This window comes from Trypanosoma brucei, chromosome 7 (genome assembly GCF_000002445.2).
Source record: "Trypanosoma brucei brucei TREU927 chromosome 7, complete sequence".
NCBI lineage: Eukaryota > Euglenozoa > Kinetoplastea > Trypanosomatida > Trypanosomatidae > Trypanosoma > Trypanosoma brucei.
The window spans coordinates 2,112,033-2,130,689 of record NC_007280.1 but is presented as its reverse complement, the minus strand read 5'-3'; the positions used below and the strand labels follow the sequence as shown (position 1 = coordinate 2,130,689).

At 50.6% G+C, this 18,657-nt stretch overlaps 9 protein-coding genes across 9 annotated transcripts, besides 6 other annotated features; all 9 read left to right on the top strand.

The window, feature by feature from the left end:
• Nucleotides 1–18,657: part of a sequence feature (sequence corresponds to BAC RPCI93-30D13) that runs on past both edges of the window.
• On the top strand, nt 318–6,911 carry Tb927.7.7400 (hypothetical protein, conserved; the record flags this gene model as incomplete). Its single annotated transcript, XM_841267.1, has 1 exon — nt 318–6,911. One exon carries the CDS (start codon nt 318–320, stop codon nt 6,909–6,911), a length of 6,594 nt encoding a protein of 2,197 aa, XP_846360.1.
• Nucleotides 318–6,911: a sequence feature (Repetitive protein. Number of repetitive motifs uncertain.).
• Tb927.7.7390 (hypothetical protein) lies at nt 7,014–7,316 on the top strand (the record flags this gene model as incomplete). Its single annotated transcript, XM_841266.1, has 1 exon — nt 7,014–7,316. The coding sequence occupies one exon, from the start codon at nt 7,014–7,016 to the stop codon at nt 7,314–7,316; it is 303 nt and encodes a 100-aa protein (XP_846359.1).
• Nucleotides 7,609–7,884, top strand: Tb927.7.7380 (U6 snRNA-associated Sm-like protein LSm3p; the record flags this gene model as incomplete). Its single annotated transcript, XM_841265.1, has 1 exon — nt 7,609–7,884. The coding sequence occupies one exon, from the start codon at nt 7,609–7,611 to the stop codon at nt 7,882–7,884; it is 276 nt and encodes a 91-aa protein (XP_846358.1).
• Nucleotides 8,112–8,429, top strand: Tb927.7.7370 (hypothetical protein; the record flags this gene model as incomplete). Its single annotated transcript, XM_841264.1, has 1 exon — nt 8,112–8,429. The coding sequence occupies one exon, from the start codon at nt 8,112–8,114 to the stop codon at nt 8,427–8,429; it is 318 nt and encodes a 105-aa protein (XP_846357.1).
• On the top strand, nt 8,706–9,743 carry Tb927.7.7360 (cell division control protein 2 homolog 2; the record flags this gene model as incomplete). The annotated part of the gene is made up of 1 exon (XM_841263.1): nt 8,706–9,743. The coding sequence occupies one exon, from the start codon at nt 8,706–8,708 to the stop codon at nt 9,741–9,743; it is 1,038 nt and encodes a 345-aa protein (XP_846356.1).
• Nucleotides 10,198–10,404, top strand: Tb927.7.7350 (hypothetical protein; the record flags this gene model as incomplete). The annotated part of the gene is made up of 1 exon (XM_841262.1): nt 10,198–10,404. One exon carries the CDS (start codon nt 10,198–10,200, stop codon nt 10,402–10,404), a length of 207 nt encoding a protein of 68 aa, XP_846355.1.
• Nucleotides 10,670–10,705: a microsatellite.
• Tb927.7.7340 (hypothetical protein, conserved) lies at nt 11,553–12,899 on the top strand (the record flags this gene model as incomplete). The annotated part of the gene is made up of 1 exon (XM_841261.1): nt 11,553–12,899. The coding sequence occupies one exon, from the start codon at nt 11,553–11,555 to the stop codon at nt 12,897–12,899; it is 1,347 nt and encodes a 448-aa protein (XP_846354.1).
• Nucleotides 13,851–15,089, top strand: Tb927.7.7330 (hypothetical protein, conserved; the record flags this gene model as incomplete). Its single annotated transcript, XM_841260.1, has 1 exon — nt 13,851–15,089. The coding sequence occupies one exon, from the start codon at nt 13,851–13,853 to the stop codon at nt 15,087–15,089; it is 1,239 nt and encodes a 412-aa protein (XP_846353.1).
• Tb927.7.7320 (hypothetical protein, conserved) lies at nt 15,794–17,950 on the top strand (the record flags this gene model as incomplete). Its single annotated transcript, XM_841259.1, has 1 exon — nt 15,794–17,950. One exon carries the CDS (start codon nt 15,794–15,796, stop codon nt 17,948–17,950), a length of 2,157 nt encoding a protein of 718 aa, XP_846352.1.
• Nucleotides 15,986–16,062: a microsatellite.
• Nucleotides 17,462–17,520: a microsatellite.
• Nucleotides 18,444–18,465: a sequence feature (AT_rich).

Genomic DNA, 18,657 nt, shown 5'->3' with positions numbered 1-18,657 from the left:
GCATGCGTGCACGAACAAACCCCCACGACACAGATGTCCCGTACCTTTTATGTTTCCTTTCCTCACTCCCAGTTCGATCAGCTGCTTCAGGGTTTGCTACATCCCACACTACTATATGTCTTCAGATCCTTGCGAGTGAGCCGCGTACTTATATTGGTATTAACTGCCATTGGTTCGCCTACGCGTTTCGGGCCATGACGACACTCTCTTTTTTTCTTCGTCGCATGTGTATGCACTGGGAAAGCATCCCCTCCTTTATACAGTAGCGGGTAGCTTCCTTTTCATTAATAAGTAGTAACGGGGATCGTTCGTCTAGCATGCCACCACCCCACCGCGATAAGGCGGTCGTGCGCATTAATGCGTTGGCGGTCTTGGAAGATATACAGCGGACTGGGTGGCTCATAGAAGAGTTTAGGCGCCTCAAAAAAGAAGGAGGAAGCCGTGTGGAGCTTAATGGACTAAAAGAAGAGATTCATAGATTAAGGGAGGCGCAGAAAGCGTTCCTTGGAAACCACGATAGGACATGTGCCGCTGCGGCTGAAGAACCAATATCCAGTTCAAAGAGGAAGCGGGACACCAAAACCACGACCGCTCAACAGCCCCATCGGAGTAGCAGCCATGACGTCCAAACGGAGACCACACAACCGACACTGCGGGCATACACTGGATGTCAACTAGGTCCAGGTTTTGTGTCAGAACAGCACCCCATAGCGGGTACTCGGTCCTCGAAGGAATACCAAAAAAGGGGGGATTCTGTCACAAGGCCTCCAACATCACTGCTTTCCGACGATTATGAGACACGAAAACACTCATCCGCGATGTTCGCAGTCGTCTTAGCTGAAGCACACACCCGCCGCGAGATAGTTCACAAGTACGAGAAGAAGCGTCTTATCATTGCAGCCTCCTTCCGAGAGGAAAAAATACTAGTCTTGCTATCAGCACAACATGTGAGCGCACATCTGCACCACCAACCAACATCAGCAGGAAAAGTAAGTGGTCCCCACGGGCTGCAACAAGCAGACAAAGCAAGAGAGTCGGTGCAGTTGTCACAGCAAAGCAACAAACTATTCACAGACCCATGGTGCCCACCTCGAAGTACAGGGATTGGTAATAACCTAGAGACAAGTCACTGCTTTTCATCAAGTATAATACAAGACGCACAGAAAAAAGTAATCCACGAGCAGCGGCACAACAAGTACGATGAACAAGCACACAAACACTACAAGAAAAGTAACAACCACAACAATATCAATACAGAAGCTCCGTCTGCTTTCAACACCATCTCGCTCATAACGCGACAACCAGCTGCTGAAAGAACGACAATCACAAGACATACTCAAAGTATACAAAACACAAACCCGGCACCAACAGAAAACAAAGCAACACAAACCCTCGCTATACAAGCAAAAGAAACACACGAACCAACAAAACATTTTGAAGAAAAAAGTTACAGCTCTAAAACACAAAGCCAAAATTTTAGCGATCGAACGGAAATCGAACGAAAACAAACTCACACTACCTCACGGATTGAAACAAACTACCCCACAGCACAGCACGCATACACAAAACAAAAGGAAATTACGATTCACGCCTCTCAACACGCTCCATCTCTCGAAGAAGAGGCGAGACTCAGAGCTGAAGAAGAGGCACGAATCAGAGCTGAAGAAGAGGCACGAATCAGAGCTGAAGAAGAGGCACGAATCAAAGCTGAAGAAGAGGCACGAATCAGAGCTGAAGAAGAGGCACGAATCAGAGCTGAAGAAGAGGCACGAATCAAAGCTGAAGAAGAGGCGAGACTCAGAGCTGAAGAAGAGGCGAGACTCAGAGCTGAAGAAGAGGCGAGACTCAGAGCTGAAGAAGAGGCGAGAGTCAGAGCTGAAGAAGAGGCGAGACTCAGAGCTGAAGAAGAGGCACGAATCAAAGCTGAAGAAGAGGCACGAATCAAAGCTGAAGAAGAGGCGAGACTCAGAACTGAAGAAGAGGCGAGACTCAGAGCTGAAGAAGAGGCGAGAGTCAGAGCTGAAGAAGAGGCGAGACTCAGAGCTGAAGAAGAGGCACGAATCAGAGCTGAAGAAGAGGCACGAATCAGAGCTGAAGAAGAGGCACGAATCAAAGCTGAAGAAGAGGCACGAATCAGAGCTGAAGAAGAGGCGAGACTCAAAGCTGAAGAAGAGGCGAGAGTCAGAGCTGAAGAAGAGGCGAGACTCAGAGCTGAAGAAGAGGCACGAATCAGAGCTGAAGAAGAGGCACGAATCAGAGCTGAAGAAGAGGCACGAATCAAAGCTGAAGAAGAGGCACGAATCAAAGCTGAAGAAGAGGCGAGACTCAGAGCTGAAGAAGAGGCGAGACTCAGAGCTGAAGAAGAGGCACGAATCAAAGCTGAAGAAGAGGCACGAATCAGAGCTGAAGAAGAGGCACGAATCAAAGCTGAAGAAGAGGCACGAATCAAAGCTGAAGAAGAGGCACGAATCAAAGCTGAAGAAGAGGCACGAATCAAAGCTGAAGAAGAGGCACGAATCAAAGCTGAAGAGGAAGCTCGTGTCAAGGCTGAAGAAGAGGCTGTTACTCTCTTAGAAGGTAAAGAACACATTATCGATCGTGTGAGAGCCCTCTCTGACGACATAATAAGGCAAAGCCTTAATGATGCCTTCTCACGGCATATTGCCAGTGCGCGTGCAATGGAAGACGCCCGTCTAGAAGCTGAAGAGGAAGCTCGTCTCAAGGCTGAAGAGGAAGCTCGTCTCAAGGCTGAAGAGGAAGCTCGTCTCAAGGCTGAAGAGGAATCTCGTCTCAAGGCTGAAGAGGAAGCTCGTCTCAAGGCTGAAGAGGAAGCTCGTCTCAAGGCTGAAGAGGAAGCTCGTCTCAAGGCTGAAGAGGAATCTCGTCTCAAGGCTGAAGAGGAAGCTCGTTTCAAGGCTGAAGAGGAAGCTCGTTTCAAGGCTGAAGAGGAAGCTCGTCTCAAGGCTGAAGAGGAAGCTCGTCTCAAGGCCGAAGAAGAGGCTGTTACTCTCTTAGAAGGTAAACAACACATTATCGATCGTGTGAGAGCCCTCTCTGACGACATAATAAGGCAAAGCCTTAATGATGCCTTCTCACGGCATATTGCCAGTGCGCGTGCAATGGAAGACGCCCGTCTAGAAGCTGAAGAGGAAGCTCGTCTCAAGGCTGAAGAGGAAGCTCGTCTCAAGGCTGAAGAGGAAGCTCGTTTCAAGGCTGAAGAGGAAGCTCGTCTCAAGGCTGAAGAGGAATCTCGTCTCAAGGCTGAAGAGGAAGCTCGTCTCAAGGCTGAAGAGGAAGCTCGTTTCAAGGCTGAAGAGGAAGCTCGTGTCAAGGCTGAAGAAGAGGCTGTTACTCTCTTAGAAGGTAAAGAACACATTATCGATCGTGTGAGAGCCCTCTCTGACGACATAATAAGGCAAAGCCTTAATGATGCCTTCTCACGGCATATTGCCAGTGCGCGTGCAATGGAAGACGCCCGTCTAGAAGCTGAAGAGGAAGCTCGTTTCAAGGCTGAAGAGGAAGCTCGTCTCAAGGCTGAAGAGGAAGCTCGTCTCAAGGCTGAAGAGGAAGCTCGTTTCAAGGCTGAAGAGGAAGCTCGTGTCAAGGCTGAAGAGGAAGCTCGTTTCAAGGCTGAAGAGGAAGCTCGTGTCAAGGCTGAAGAAGGGGCTGTTACTCTCTTAGAAGGTAAAGAACACATTATCGATCGTGTGAGAGCCCTCTCTGACGACATAATAAGGCAAAGCCTTAATGATGCCTTCTCACGGCATATTGCCAGTGCGCGTGCAATGGAAGACGCCCGTCTAGAAGCTGAAGAGGAAGCTCGTTTCAAGGCTGAAGAGGAAGCTCGTCTCAAAACTGAAGAGGAGGCTCGTGTCAAGGCTGAAGAAGAGGCTCGTTTCAAGGCTGAAGAGGAAGCTCGTCTCAAGGCTGAAGAGGAAGCTCGTCTCAAGGCTGAAGAGGAAGCTCGTCTCAAGGCTGAAGAGGAAGCTCGTTTCAAGGCTGAAGAGGAAGCTCGTTTCAAGGCTGAAGAGGAAGCTCGTTTCAAGGCTGAAGAGGAGGCTCGTGTCAAGGCTGAAGAAGAGGCTGTTACTCTCTTAGAAGGTAAAGAACACATTATCGATCGTGTGAGAGCCCTCTCTGACGACATAATAAGGCAAAGCCTTAATGATGCCTTCTCACGGCATATTGCCAGTGCGCGTGCAATGGAAGACGCCCGTCTAGAAGCTGAAGAGGAAGCTCGTGTCAAGGCTGAAGAGGAAGCTCGTCTCAAGGCTGAAGAGGAAGCTCGTCTCAAGGCTGAAGAGGAGGCTCGTCTCAAGGCTGAAGAGGAAGCTCGTTTCAAGGCTGAAGAGGAAGCTCGTGTCAAGGCTGAAGAGGAAGCTCGTTTCAAGGCTGAAGAGGAAGCTCGTGTCAAGGCTGAAGAAGGGGCTGTTACTCTCTTAGAAGGTAAAGAACACATTATCGATCGTGTGAGAGCCCTCTCTGACGACATAATAAGGCAAAGCCTTAATGATGCCTTCTCACGGCATATTGCCAGTGCGCGTGCAATGGAAGACGCCCGTCTAGAAGCTGAAGAGGAAGCTCGTTTCAAGGCTGAAGAGGAAGCTCGTTTCAAGGCTGAAGAGGAAGCTCGTGTCAAGGCTGAAGAGGAAGCTCGTTTCAAGGCTGAAGAGGAAGCTCGTCTCAAGGCTGAAGAGGAAGCTCGTTTCAAGGCTGAAGAGGAAGCTCGTCTCAAGGCTGAAGAGGAAGCTCGTTTCAAGGCTGAAGAGGAAGCTCGTCTCAAGGCTGAAGAGGAGGCTCGTGTCAAGGCTGAAGAAGAGGCTGTTACTCTCTTAGAAGGTAAAGAACACATTATCGATCTTGTGAGAGCCCTCTCTGACGACATAATAAGGCAAAGCCTTAATGATGCCTTCTCACGGCATATTGCCAGTGCGCGTGCAATGGAAGACGCCCGTCTAGAAGCTGAAGAGGAAGCTCGTCTCAAGGCTGAAGAGGAAGCTCGTTTCAAGGCTGAAGAGGAAGCTCGTCTCAAAACTGAAGAGGAGGCTCGTGTCAAGGCTGAAGAGGAAGCTCGTCTCAAGGCTGAAGAGGAAGCTCGTTTCAAGGCTGAAGAGGAAGCTCGTCTCAAGGCTGAAGAAGAGGCTGTTACTCTCTTAGAAGGTAAAGAACACATTATCGATCGTGTGAGAGCCCTCTCTGACGACATAATAAGGCAAAGCCTTAATGATGCCTTCTCACGGCATATTGCCAGTGCGCGTGCAATGGAAGACGCCCGTCTAGAAGCTGAAGAGGAAGCTCGTCTCAAGGCTGAAGAGGAAGCTCGTTTCAAGGCTGAAGAGGAAGCTCGTCTCAAGGCTGAAGAGGAAGCTCGTTTCAAGGCTGAAGAGGAAGCTCGTCTCAAGGCCGAAGAGGAAGCTCGTTTCAAGGCTGAAGAGGAAGCTCGTCTCAAGGCTGAAGAGGAAGCTCGTCTCAAGGCTGAAGAGGAAGCTCGTTTCAAGGCTGAAGAGGAATCTCGTCTCAAGGCTGAAGAGGATGAACAGTTGGGGGTTGATGGTGAAGGGGCGGCAGTGTTTGGTGATAAGCTTTTTATTATTGATTGCTTGCGTTCTTTGTGTGTAAATTTGATATCAGAGTGCTTCGAAGATGCTACATCTGTTTGTTGTGGTGGCGTTTGTAGCTTTGGTTGTGTCGTTGATGATGTGGCCTATAGCGGTGAGTTGGAATCTGTGATGTCTATGTCGTTGCTGGATACTTTTCGTGGAGGTGAAGCTTGTGTTGGTGCTGCTGAGGCTGTGACGGAATACGTGTTGTCGAGCGGAATAAGTACCGTTGCTATGCTGATTAATAACGATGTTTGTTCTTCCGGAACTTCTGAGTTTTATTATGGCGGGAGCTCTACGTTGTACGGAAGCTGTGCATTGCCAAGCCCCGACTGTGGTACCCAGGGTACGCTTAGTTGTGTCGGCGAATTAAATGGTGCTGGTGTTGCGTCTGTTGATTGCGTAATCAGTGGTTCTAGTGAGTCACCTTCTATATATTCAGTGGTAGAGTTGTCTATTGCTGAGGGTGGTGCCAATCGTTTGGTTGAAAAGCAAGGTGAGCACAGTGGTACGGTTACGCCTTCAGACCCCTCTTTGCTGTATAGTGCGCACGCTGGAAATTGTGAGAAGCGGTTCACTGCGTTCATGGTAGATTCTGTTATCAACTACTTGGTAGAGGGAGCGGGGACGGCATTGGAGGCTTTAGCGCATCCCGGTCTGCTTTCCTATTCAACAATTGAGAGCACTTTAAGCCAAAGTATTATTTCGGTTGCCGCTGCGGCGATGGGGGAGGGGGGGCTGTCCGGAGAATGGCGTGCGGGCCTCAGTGCTTTGGCTGAAAGGCTAGCCTCCGACTATATCACAGTGGCCTCAAGGGAGAAGTTGCAGCGACTGGACGAGTTCGTTTGGTATGAGGAAGCCTTTCTATCCTCAGAGGAGGCTCTGTCGCGGTCGGCTGGCCTCGTCTCCCCACAGTGCCTCTTTGGGAGGCTACAACCCAGTGATATTCGATTTCTTGCATACCATTATACAGAGCTGGTGCGCAAGGGCACCAACAATGCGGAGGACTTTTACTGTGAGGCGCGGTTGCGCGAGAATCTTTTCGAGCGTAACGACGGTAATGGGGCCTTATCATCTTCAGCGTCTGCATCGCTTTTGGCGGTAGGTGGAGAAGATGGTCTGGGGAATTCTGGGACTCAAAGGTCTCTGGGATCGCCGTGCTATGCAGGAAGTCGTGCCGGTACACTCGGCATGGACAGTCGCCGTGCAGGAATCACGCAGTTGGTGTTAGGTCATGCTCTTGAAAATCTGTTGGAGGAGATGGTAGGGGATGCCGCCAAGTGGGTTGCGTCACTTTCCGAAGTGCGATAAGTGCAATAGGTGTGTGTGAGGGAAGGAGGAAGGGTTTGTCCCTCCCCTGCGTTGCCCCCTGTGTTGTGTCATTACTCCTTTTTTTTTTTCATAAGCAGTCTCATGAACATGCAAATCCTCCACGAAGCTGAAAAAGGAGATGCGTTGGGATTGTCCCATTGTTGCTTTGGTGTTCGCTGCGTCGCCTTCTTTCGAGATGTGATTCCTGTCGAGCCCTCATGTAACAGCCTCTTAAAGAGGGAAAGCAGGAAGAATGGCAGAAAGAAGGTTAGAAAAGGAGTTGTGGCCGGACCGGCAGGGGCACTTCGCTCCCAGGTGCTAACCGGGTGGAACGATGCGCAGCGTAAAGGTGCACTGTGCTCTTTTTACTGCTTGATGAAGCCGCAGATGAAGGGCACTAGATGAGGTTTACGAAGTTGAGTAGATGTGTCGTCGCCTCTTTCGTCATTTCCATTTGTCCACGCGCGCTTCCCTCTGTGTCTTCTTGTCTTGAGCAAGCCTCGTTTTGCCCCATCTTTTTACCTTATTTTTCTCCGCCCCCCCCCCCCCCCACCCCGCTGACTTCAATTGGTCCCCTCTGACTCCTTGGCTACCGTTAACAACGATTTTCGTTTCCCATTGAAATGCTGATTCTTTCCGTATTTTATCTTTTTAATCTTTTTTCGCGCTCTTATCCTTCCATTGCCGATCGCGTGTGATGCAAACTTCTCGCGCCCTGTTTGAAGCCATGGATCCCTTCGTGTTTCTGCTGCAGAGCGTGGACTGCCCCGTCCGCGTGCACACCGTGAATAGAGAGACAACTTCTGGTACACTACTGGCGGTGGACGACCATTGCAACATCATGCTGAAGGATTGGAGCACTACGGGGCACCTGCCGTCAATCGAGGGGGCGGCACCGGCATCCCTTCGCTTCATCCGGGGGGAGCAGATCAGAACAATTACTCTCGCTCCCCAATCGTATCAGGTTAACTGATATGTCAATGAGTGCGGTGAACGGGCTGGACGATGGCCGTTTGGGCGCGGCGAAGGGAGAAAAATGCACAGAGGACACGCGTTTTCCTCGTAGGCTTTATATGAAGTATGCGATCAGATGCGGAATGGCACCTACCAGCTACCGAGACCTAGCGACCAAGCGTATATTTATGTATCCGTCGTGAGGATGCACGCCAGTACAGCAGTAACAGTACCGGTGCCTCTGAGATGCAGACGTGTGACGGCGGATGGCTGATGCTTTGCAACGAAGTTCGTGCGTCCCGCAGGTATTTGCAAGTTAACGTGTTTGTTGCCCTTCCATTTCGTTCTCCTCAGCTCCCCCCATCTTATTCCCTCCTCAGTGGCCACCAGGTAGAGGAAACAACCAGCAGTAAGGGTGAAGAAAGTCGTAAGGTTACCCCTGCCATTATATTTTTGCTTCTGCCTTCGTTCACTCGGGAACTGCCTTTGTTTCCCAAGTGCTCTTTTTGTCATACCATCTGTGAGGGGAAAAAAAACAAGGAAGGTTTACGGGTTAGCTTGTAAGGACAATACGCTGCCGTCGTTGGGTACGAAAGCATAACGTGGGGAGTGTTGCCCGCAAGTGACTAGCTAGTGTGTCGAAAAGGAGCAAAAGGGGCGCATAATTCTTGGGACCACACGTGTCGGCGCGGTAGACTAGCAGCAAGTGAACAAACACATACAGGGTGAGAAGGAGGAACAGGGATTGGGTAGGGGAAAAAAACGCTCACACTCGTGGACAAGGAGCCGGATCCACAGGTTTTTGCATCAAGACTCTGACTCTCCATCCCCTTCCCCACGATGCAGGTGCAGGTGCAGGAAGGACAGACGGCATGTGATGGTTCGCTGCGACCACTTCCTTCTGCTGGCCCTGCTTCTTTCGTGCCGCGCTCGCTGCGCCCCGCCCCGCTCCGAGGTACGTCCACCCCGGACCGGTATAGCCGAATAGAGAAGGTTGGTGAAGGTTCCTACGGTATTGTGTACAAGTGCCACGACAACTTTACCGGCCGCACTGTAGCTATGAAGCGGATCCCGCTTATCGTAAACGACGGCGGCGTACCTTCCACCGCCGTCCGCGAGGTATCACTGCTACGCGAACTGAATCACCCATACGTGGTACGGCTTCTCGATGTGGTACTGCATGAGGCGAAGCTGTTGCTCATATTTGAATACATGGAGCAAGACTTGCAAGGGATGCTGAAGCAACGGAACACCGCCTTCGTTGGCGGCAAGCTTCGTCGTATCATGTTTCAGCTGCTTCTTGGCTTGCATGAGTGCCACAGTCGCCGCTTCGTCCACCGTGACATTAAGCCAAGCAATATTCTTATTGACCGCAAGGAGTCTGTCGTGAAACTTGCCGATTTTGGACTTGGTCGTGCCTTCCGTGTGCCCCTGCAGACATACACAACGGAGGTTATGACGCTGTGGTACCGTGCCCCCGAGGTGCTCCTTGGGGACAAACAGTACCTCCCCGCTGTGGATGTGTGGTCGATGGGGTGTGTCTTTGCTGAACTTGCCCGTCGCAGGTCGCTCTTCGCGGGGGATACCGCCATCAATCAGCTCTTTTCCATATTCCAGTTGCTCGGCACACCGACGGAGGCAACTTGGCGCGGCGTCACATCGCTACCCCACCACAACGTTAACTTCCCGCGGTGGACCGCGAAGCCACTGCGCACTGCAGTTCCCGCGTTGGACGACGACGGTGTAGATTTACTGCGGCGCATGCTGTGCTACAACCCGAGGGAACGTATAACCGCTTATGAGGCTCTTCAACACTCATACTTTGATGAGGTGCGTGAGGAAGAAGTGGAAAAGTTGATGCGGTTCAACGGAGCTTAAGCAGTGGTGGGAAACAGTACGACTTTATGAAGAGATGGACGGGCACTTTGTGTATACGCCTGCCTTTGTGGATAGGTTGAGGAAGAGTTGTCGAGGGGAAACGGCATGGCTGAGGATTCGAAATGGCCGTGAAGAGATAGCTTATAAAGTTTCGTGCGGAGTGGAAAAAAGATAGAGAAAAGGAAAAGTAAGGACAACGCAAAGTTAGGGGAAAGGAGGTGGAATCGCGGTTTAACATCGGAGGGGGGTGTTGGCCTTCCTGGTTTGGGAAGGGGGAGGTGATGCGCTGACACGCAAACCTTTTCTTGTATTGCTATCTCTTCGTTTGTCATACTCCCAACGCTAATCCCAGACTCCGGATGATGTATAGATTACAAGGGCGTACGTAAATGAGTCTGTGTCGTTACACACGGATATCACATCATTGCGTGCGTCTGCGTTTACTGAGTTGCGGATGATGTCCCTCATGCTTGGACCGGAGCATGCACAAGCATGCGTACCGGTCAAAGAATCAGGGGGTTATTGGCTTGTTCATTTGCTTATCTTCCTTCGCTCTCACAAATCTGACCTGGGGGCCGGCAAATCAGGGCGAAAGGATGGTGAGGGGTTTGAAAAAGAAGACGCGGTGAGCGATGGAGACTGCTGCGGAGCAGTCAGATGAAAAGAAGAGAGGAAACGAAAGGTGGTGGATGAAAGATCGTATATTTGTTTATTTCTATATATGTATGCATCTGTCCATAGAGAGTGTATTAGTTTCCCCTTGAATACAGCGTATGTCATAAGTATCTACACGTTTTAGTGAGCTTTTGGTTAGCCTTGCAGTGTCTTCGATGAGTGACTAGCGGCCACACCGCAACAATGCACAATGAGCTCCAGTGATGGCTAAATTAAATGGGAAAACACGAACACCACGAAGCGGAGCAGAAGTGTGTGTGTGTGTGTGTGTGTGTGTGTGTGTGTGTTTATAACAGTGAACCGACCGTTTGTTTTCTTGTTGTTCTCTCCTTTTCTTTTCTTTGCAGCAGTTCCTCCCTTTTTTCCCCTCTTTGAAGTGAGGGAATATAGGACAACACAGGTACAGTCACGTTCTTGTGAGTTAACACTGGCATGTAGCGGATCGCTCAAATGGGTGGGATCCAACTACTGGCAGGTACCTCCCCAGTTTCCCCTCCTGTCGACTGAAGGTCGATGTTGTTTGCGGACGCTACTTGAAGTGGTGCATTTAACCTATGTTGGCAATAAGTGCTGTTGATGAAGTTTGTATGGAAATGGTGAAGAGGGAAACGCTGCTATCGGATGTCGTCGTTCCGTGTCCAGCTGTCAGGTTACTTCCACTGTGGTCACGGGGAAAAAAGCGAACAGGCAGCGACCCCTCTTGAATCGCCTTCTGTTGCACCATCCTATTGTTTCTGTAACTATTTTGAACGAGATATGAGGCTGCCCGCTTCTCTACCCATGTGAAGTGTTTACTTGAGGGGGCTGGTGAATATTTTGTCACTGTGTGCAGCCGCTTGGGTTTATGTTGAGTTGAAGCTTGCCGCTGCTCTATCCCTTCCCCTTTGACCGGTGCCTTCCACACAGGGCCCTTCATCTTAATGTTGCGAAGCGGTACTTCCTAACCGGTCTACACACTCTTTGTCCAACCTGCATTTGTGCTGACGCCTTTCCTTTTGTGTTCCTTCAAACAGCCATGTAAGCGCATATCTACGCTGATGTTTGCCGCGCACGTACCAACATATGTTTACACTGGTGCTCATTAATTTGTGTTCGCATTATTCTTTCCCTTCGTCTTAAGCATGCTTCTTAAAAATGGCACTGGTGGCGTCCTGCAGCGGTCTGTACTTTCCGGATGGTGAGTCTGTGGACAATATCGTTACTCTTACGTGGCGGGCCCCAGCCACCGCCTCGGCTCAGCAGCCACGCAGCGTGGTCCTTTTCAAGGTCAAGGCCTCTAATCCACACAAGTTCTACATCGTGCCACGGTATGGAACCATCTTAGTGAGCGATGACAGCGGTCGCAAACCTCCACAACCACCAGCTGTTTCGATTACTTTCGGACTTCGGCCGCAGTCTGACGACCCATTAGAGCCGCCACCACCGTCACTGCGGAGGGATAATAGCGACCGCTTTGCAATTGAGTACCTTCTCGTCGTGCCCGACGCCGCAACACACGAGCACCTAACTCAGGAACTCTCACGACCTCATAGAAGGGGTTCCAATACCGTTGAGACGGCAGCACGAGAGTTGTGGGAGCAAGTGTCGGAAGGTAAACTAAAGGCAACACAAGGTCCTACAGTGTTCCTGCGAGCGTACACGAGAGGTGTTGTTAGGGCTCTGCATGAGACGCAGGGCCGCAGGGGGGAAGGGTTCAGCGACCATAGTCATAATGATGGAGGTGATGAAGCCTCAGGAACCGCTACAAGCAATGCCTCGACGACGGCCACTGCAATGACTATTAGTAACGACAACAAGCACTGCAACAGTGGGGCTGCTGTGGCTGATGCCTACGGCAGCGCTGTGAGAAACAACAGTGACAAGAATAGGAGTCACAGGGCACACAACCGTGCCATTAGCAGTGATGAGGTCCAGCGCACCGCCAGTAGCGTCAACAGTGGTAGCCATCGAAGTAGTGAACGTCATGAGGAGGAGCAGGTGGTTGTACCACCGAATGCACGACTTGTAACCTCTATGATTCACAGAAAGTTAAGTGACCGGCTCCGACGGGATCCAGCGTGTGCAACTAACAATGATGGTGCAGCTGCCGGTCCCACCAGCTCCGCCGGAGGTGGCGAATTGCAGGCGCTGAAGTTTGGCATTAAAGCTTTGCGCAGTGGGCCCCGCATCCACCCTGAAGAGGCAGCCAGTATCTCGCAAATGAAAACGCCAGAAGCCGATCCGGGGATGGGTGGGGGTAGTAATAACATCGCCTCACCAGCAGGCACTGGCACCGAAGCAATGAACGGAATTCCTGGTGAGAGCTCAGTGGGGTGCCGCCGTACGGCTGTAGCGGATGTGATAATGCGCATTCCCCCCGCGACGTCCGCCGTCGCTGCCGTGAAGAATCAAAAGGGCATTCCGTTAACCGCCCTTCTCGTCTTGATGTTTTTGAGTTATGGTGCTGCAGCTTTCCTAGTCGAACGCATGGCGTTGATCTGAATGGAGAGTGGCGGTGCAGCTGTTGGGGTGAAGGGGGGAAAGTTAATGATGCGAAACATTTTGAACCACGGTCGCAGAGTGGAACATAGACAGGCGAACGGAAGAAAGGATGCCAAAGTACATGGCGGAACGCATAGCCTGAAAAGGGAGAGGTGATGAAGAAAAAGAGGGTAATGTGGTCGTGATATTTGCAAAGGTGTGAACGATGAAAATGGGCCAAAGGAAATGGCGGGCGTTGCATGTAATGTATACATGTATACACTTGTGTCTGTCTGTGTGGTAAATTTGTGCGTAACAGGCGAGGGGTTCGATTGAAGACACAAACGTATAAAAATTTTGTAGCCTACGATGCAGCAGCGGAGCATGGAACTAAACCGTGATGGGGGGATGTAAAGTTGGAGCTTCCTTCCGCCTGTGGTGGCTGCCAAATTTTTGTGGCGAATGGTGTGTAGTGATCTCATTGTATTTTTTTTTGGGGGGGGTGAAGAGTGCGAGCTTTTCCTTTGCTTTTTTTGTTGATTTCTTGCGGTCTCCTTTTGCTGTGCTCGTGAGCTGTCGAAATGCCACCTTATAATTTGATATATATGGGTCACGTTTATCGGAGGGGGCGTCATCTTTTGCCGCACGCACACACATGCGGTTGCTTTTCCCCCGTAATTACCGAATACCCCGCTGTACGGATACATTTGGTGAATATACGAAACACTTATATCAGTTATTTTTGGTCATGTTTGGATTCTTCCTGTTATTCGCTTGCCTCTATTGTAAACGTGAGTTGTACTCCCATGTATAGGGTGCTGTGCGGTTTCATCTTCTACCGACTTGCACACTAGCTACCAACAGTGTAGCTCACCACCAGTCTTTTTTTTTTTTGAAGGCAAGGCCCCTGACGCGGCGATCGAACTCTTTTTATTTTTGCGTGTGGGTGTGAGGTGAAGCAAAGTAAAACTTATGTCTTCAGGCGGAAATGTTGGGGTTGGGGTAGCAAAGACAATTAAGACCAAAGTCAAGTCGAACCTCGGCGATATCTTGCCCGCTCGCTTCTACAACATGATGTGGACTTATCGCTTAGGCCAACTTACCACAAGCAATGTACGTCGTCTCAAGGATGCAAGCATCCCCTTCGACTATGGGGGTAGTAACAACGATAGCGATAATAAAAGTGGAGGTGGTGGTGAGAACAACAACAATGACGGTGCTAACTCACCCGTGAAGAGCGATTTGCAGCCTCATGCAGTTCACAAGTTCGACCGCGACCGTGATGACAAATGGTCCCTTTTGATTGCGATTCCGAAGAACTCGGACCATTTCCGCAACATCGTTGACTGCCCGCGTGGTAGTTTCATGTTTGGTCATACCGACCCGCAGTTGTTCCACTGGTTTAAGCAACTTGGCACCCTCCCACCACGGGCCATTGTCTCAGGTCGGTTCGAAGTGCTTTCGGGCGATCTCCTGCAGGAAGCTTGGGAACGTACATTCGTTCGTCATCCGGTAATCCACAGCATCGCACAGGAGATGTGGAACCGAAAGGAAAGTAAAACTGAGGAGGAGATCGTTACGATTGAGCGTCGGGAGCGGGAAGAAGATGAAAAGCGGATGAGGCGTATGAGTAGCAGTGATTGGCGGGCGAAATTTCGAGAACGTGAGCGAAACCCGACACCAGAGGAAGACGAAGAGCGCCCGGTGTATGTGATTAAGCCTGATGCTTTTGCGGTACTGCGACTAAAGCCCGATGTACAACTGTGGATGGACTGCACTTCACAGACACATCGTGTGTGGGAACCACTCATCGCAGAACCCGATCCGTTGTGTCGCTGCTCACCGCGCTTCGTGAGGATGCTTAATCTTGCACGGCAGAAGTTGGTCCCCTCACTCAATATGAACTATTCCCTGAAGCTAGCGAATGCGTTTGTGTTTGAAATCGACCAAAAGGGACTCTGGGCCATGGGCACGCAGGAGAGTCTCGACGCGGGAAATGCCGATGGTGGTGGCGAAAACAATACGCGTCGGGAGGAGTGGACAGAGCTGCGATTGGAGTTCGGAAACAAGCAAGTCATTAACACTGAGCAAGAGTTGGAGTGGTGGGTTAGGGGGCTGACCAAGTTGGGAGCACCTGAGATGTCGCAATCCAACAGTAGTATCGAGGACGCAGGAATGAATCCGGAGGACTACGACTATCGGCATATTTGAGGGAAAGCCATGTCGATAGTGCCCGACATTTCCTCATTTATTTGTTTGTTTGTTTACGAGTTCGTATGTTTGATCACCCGTCGGTCATGTCGAATACGTTAATCGGAGGTGCCGGAAACGGCAGAAGAAATGCGATGTGGCAACGTTAACATCTTCATGAAAAGGATGCATAGAAGGGAAGAAAAGTGCGGACGAGTTGGGAATCAAAACCTCACGTCCTCCTTGCGCGGACAAGAGAAAAAGAAAAAAGAAAAAAATTTCCACTGAGCTATACGTGCCTGAAGGATGAGCCAAGGGCTTGCAACTCCATCAGCCCCCTAAAGTAGTTGATGCATCAGAGGAAGATGTGAAAAAGTAGCAGAGGAGGCGTGAATTTTATGCGTACGTGTGCGTCTGTGCGTTCTGTTTCGCTGTGTTGCCGTTGGGCCAACATTTGAGTTTGTATGCGCTACTGTAAGTTGTCTTTGCAGCATCGACGACAATAAACCTTTTTTTGCTGTATCCTTACCCTTTTTGCGTTGATTCTTTATGTCGTAAGAATTTTTAGTAGTCGCTTCTTGTGCTACAAGGCAGCGTTTAATAGGGGCGGAACAAGCAGTAGTGGCACGGGGAGTGGGCAGATATAAAAGGAAAGTGCATTTGAAAGCAAACGCAACTTTAGTGACCCCCATTTGTTTGTGCGCTACGGGTCAGGTGACGGTACGATGTACCCACAGCAACAAATGAGCCCACCTGGCAACATGCAGCAGTGGAATGCTGCAAACAGTGGGTACAGCATGCCATATGCGCGGCCTTACAGCGGATATTCAAATGGTACACCTCCGCAGCAGCCACAGCAACCACAACAACAAGTGCATATGCAAATGTTGCCGGATGCCCAAATGCAACAAATACCACAGCAACAGATGCAGCAGCAGCCGCAACAACAGATGCAGATGCAGCAAGCACCGCCGCAGCAATTTCAGCAGCAGCAAATGCAAGGAGACTCCAACGGGCAGCAACCAATGTGGGGTTACCCACCGCCAAATTATCAGGGATACAGGGGGAACCCCAATATGTACGACCGAAGGTACTCTGAAGCGGCCGCGGTACCGGGTTGTTGCAACTATGAGAGGCCGGGTGCCGCCAGTAGTGGTTGCTGCTGCACCGCCACCGAAGGGACGAATCCGTATTGTTGTGGACCGCCCACCGAGCCGGGGGGGCCACTGAATTGTTGTGCCTCCATGTGTGATAGGACATTTGTCGCTATGGTATTTTTCTTTCTGCTCAGTACCTCGGCCTTCGCCACTGTAATGTCGCTTGGCGACAAAGACAACATCCTTGTCAAGTTTAAGGTACCGAACACGAGGGCCCTACAGGCGAAAATAAACAGTAATATTGTTTCCAGTAGCGGTGGGTGCACTGACGGATTCTTTACCGATTCAAGGTTGTGCATGGGGGATGGTATCGATGCTTTCGCACTTACAGTACAGCTGAAAACGTGGAGTACGCAACGGAACGCCATGTATTTCCTGGCCATGATATATTCCCTCTTCACTCTTTTGTATGCTTATTTGATCAACTTCCACCGCCGGAGCAACAGGGGGGCAAACGATGAGAACGATCCTCTGGCATCAAGTCAACATCAACATGGGGGTCACCAAGGGTCAGCAATGGGCTATCCAAGCGTGAAAGGGCAGCTGGACGCCACCATTAACGACTCACAACAAGGCAGTCAAAATACCCAGATGCAGCCCGGGTTGCAGATGTCACCGAGAACGGGTGCAGCTGATCCCATACAAGTCTATGGCACACCCTTCTATGAGACCATGCGTTGCGCATGGTTCGTAATGGGTTTTGCTGTGGTTACGTGGACGTACACGCTAATGGCATCCTACATGGCACAGTCGCAGCAATATAGAGACAGGGCAAGTGGCGAGCTACAGCAGTTCCTCACAGCATTCCATCAGCGGTTTATCGCAACAGTCGTCTGTGTGACGATCTACCTTGCGTGGCCAATTTCAAACATTCTGATTGAGATTGCGTTGTGGTTTGTGCTCATCATACCTTGGCTCATCTACAGAACTATGTGTAATCCCGGGCTTGGTAACTTGCGACCGGATGTTCCCCTAGATGAGATGCCGGGCTGCATCCGCCTCGACATGTTCTTTATGGATTTTGCGGATACAAGGCGGCTCGGCTTCTCAGACAGCCAATGGCGGCTGCTCACCGGAACGGGCAAACCATTTTTCGCTTCATGTGTTGACGAAAGCACGATTGATCGTGATCCATCCATGCCGAGCCTTCGGTATGCCTCTAACTGGGCCGCCGGGGCCCAACCCGGTTCGTACCCACAGGTACCCATGAACCCGGGGCAAATGCAGCCCCACGGGCAACAGCTACAACAGCAACAACAACAACAACATGTGCAGCAACAACTACAACAGCAGCAGCGGATGATGCAGAGCAGTATGACGGGTGACGAGGCTGAGGGAGGGGAAGTGCATGAGCGCAGTCGCCGTCGCCGCAGGGATCACAGCAGACGGAGGGGTGACCGCAGTCATAGCCGCGGCGGGGCGGAGACGGGAGAAACCATGGAACCCTCCGGCTTTGGAACTTCACCGGGGCGCTCTGTTACGGGTGAGGACGAAGGTGATATTCAAGCGGACCGCGGGCGCCGCAGCCGCAGCCGTCGGAGGGGCCACCGCGATGGCAGCCGTAATGCTCGTAGTGGAGATTTTAATGACTGGGATGACCAAAGCGGTGGCGAGGGTGGGCGACGCCACAGTCGTCGGGGGCGCAGCGAAACCAATAACAGTACAATGAACAGCACGGGCTTCCTTAACCCTCAGGACATCGATAGGATGCTGAATGAAGTGTAGCGTTCGGAGCGCTGATCACATATGTCCACCGAGATGGGTACAAATAGAGAGAGGTAAGAGCGGTGAAAAGGAGGAAACAGAAATAATAGAAGTTATTTTTAAAAAATGGGGGCAGGCGTACCGCACACATACACATGCGTAAAGATAGAGGGTCTTTAAAAGAGGAGAACGAGATAGAGAGAGAGAGAGAAAGCGCGAAGAAGCAGTGAGAAGTCGAAGTGGAACTATAGAGCTTGCACATAGAGGGAATAAGCAAAGACCTCATCATAGCTGCAGGGACCCAAAGCTGTTAGTGCGAACGGGAATCGCAGACAAGGGGGTCGTGCAGCGTTTGCATTTATAAAAACAGGGAGACGAAAAGCGGTGTCACACTCTCTTTCAAGAGGTAGGATGCTCATTTTCTACGGTGTACAACCCCCCCCCCATTTTCCACCTCGGTTGCGCACACTTATTCATTTTTTGTTACGCTGTTATTACTTATATTCACATGAACATAAATATATTTATTTATTTATGTGTGGTTACGTGCTTATATGATTGTATTTGTGTAGTGTTTAGTGTTTTTTTTTTTTTTGAGAGGTGGGAGGGGGAGAGTCGAATTTAGCTCGTCCTCTTGCTTGTCCATACGCATGTTGTTATGAGATATGCTGGAAGTTTTTGCCTTTTTTTTTTTTTGCGTGTCACTGAGGTCGCGTCGTGCACGCCCA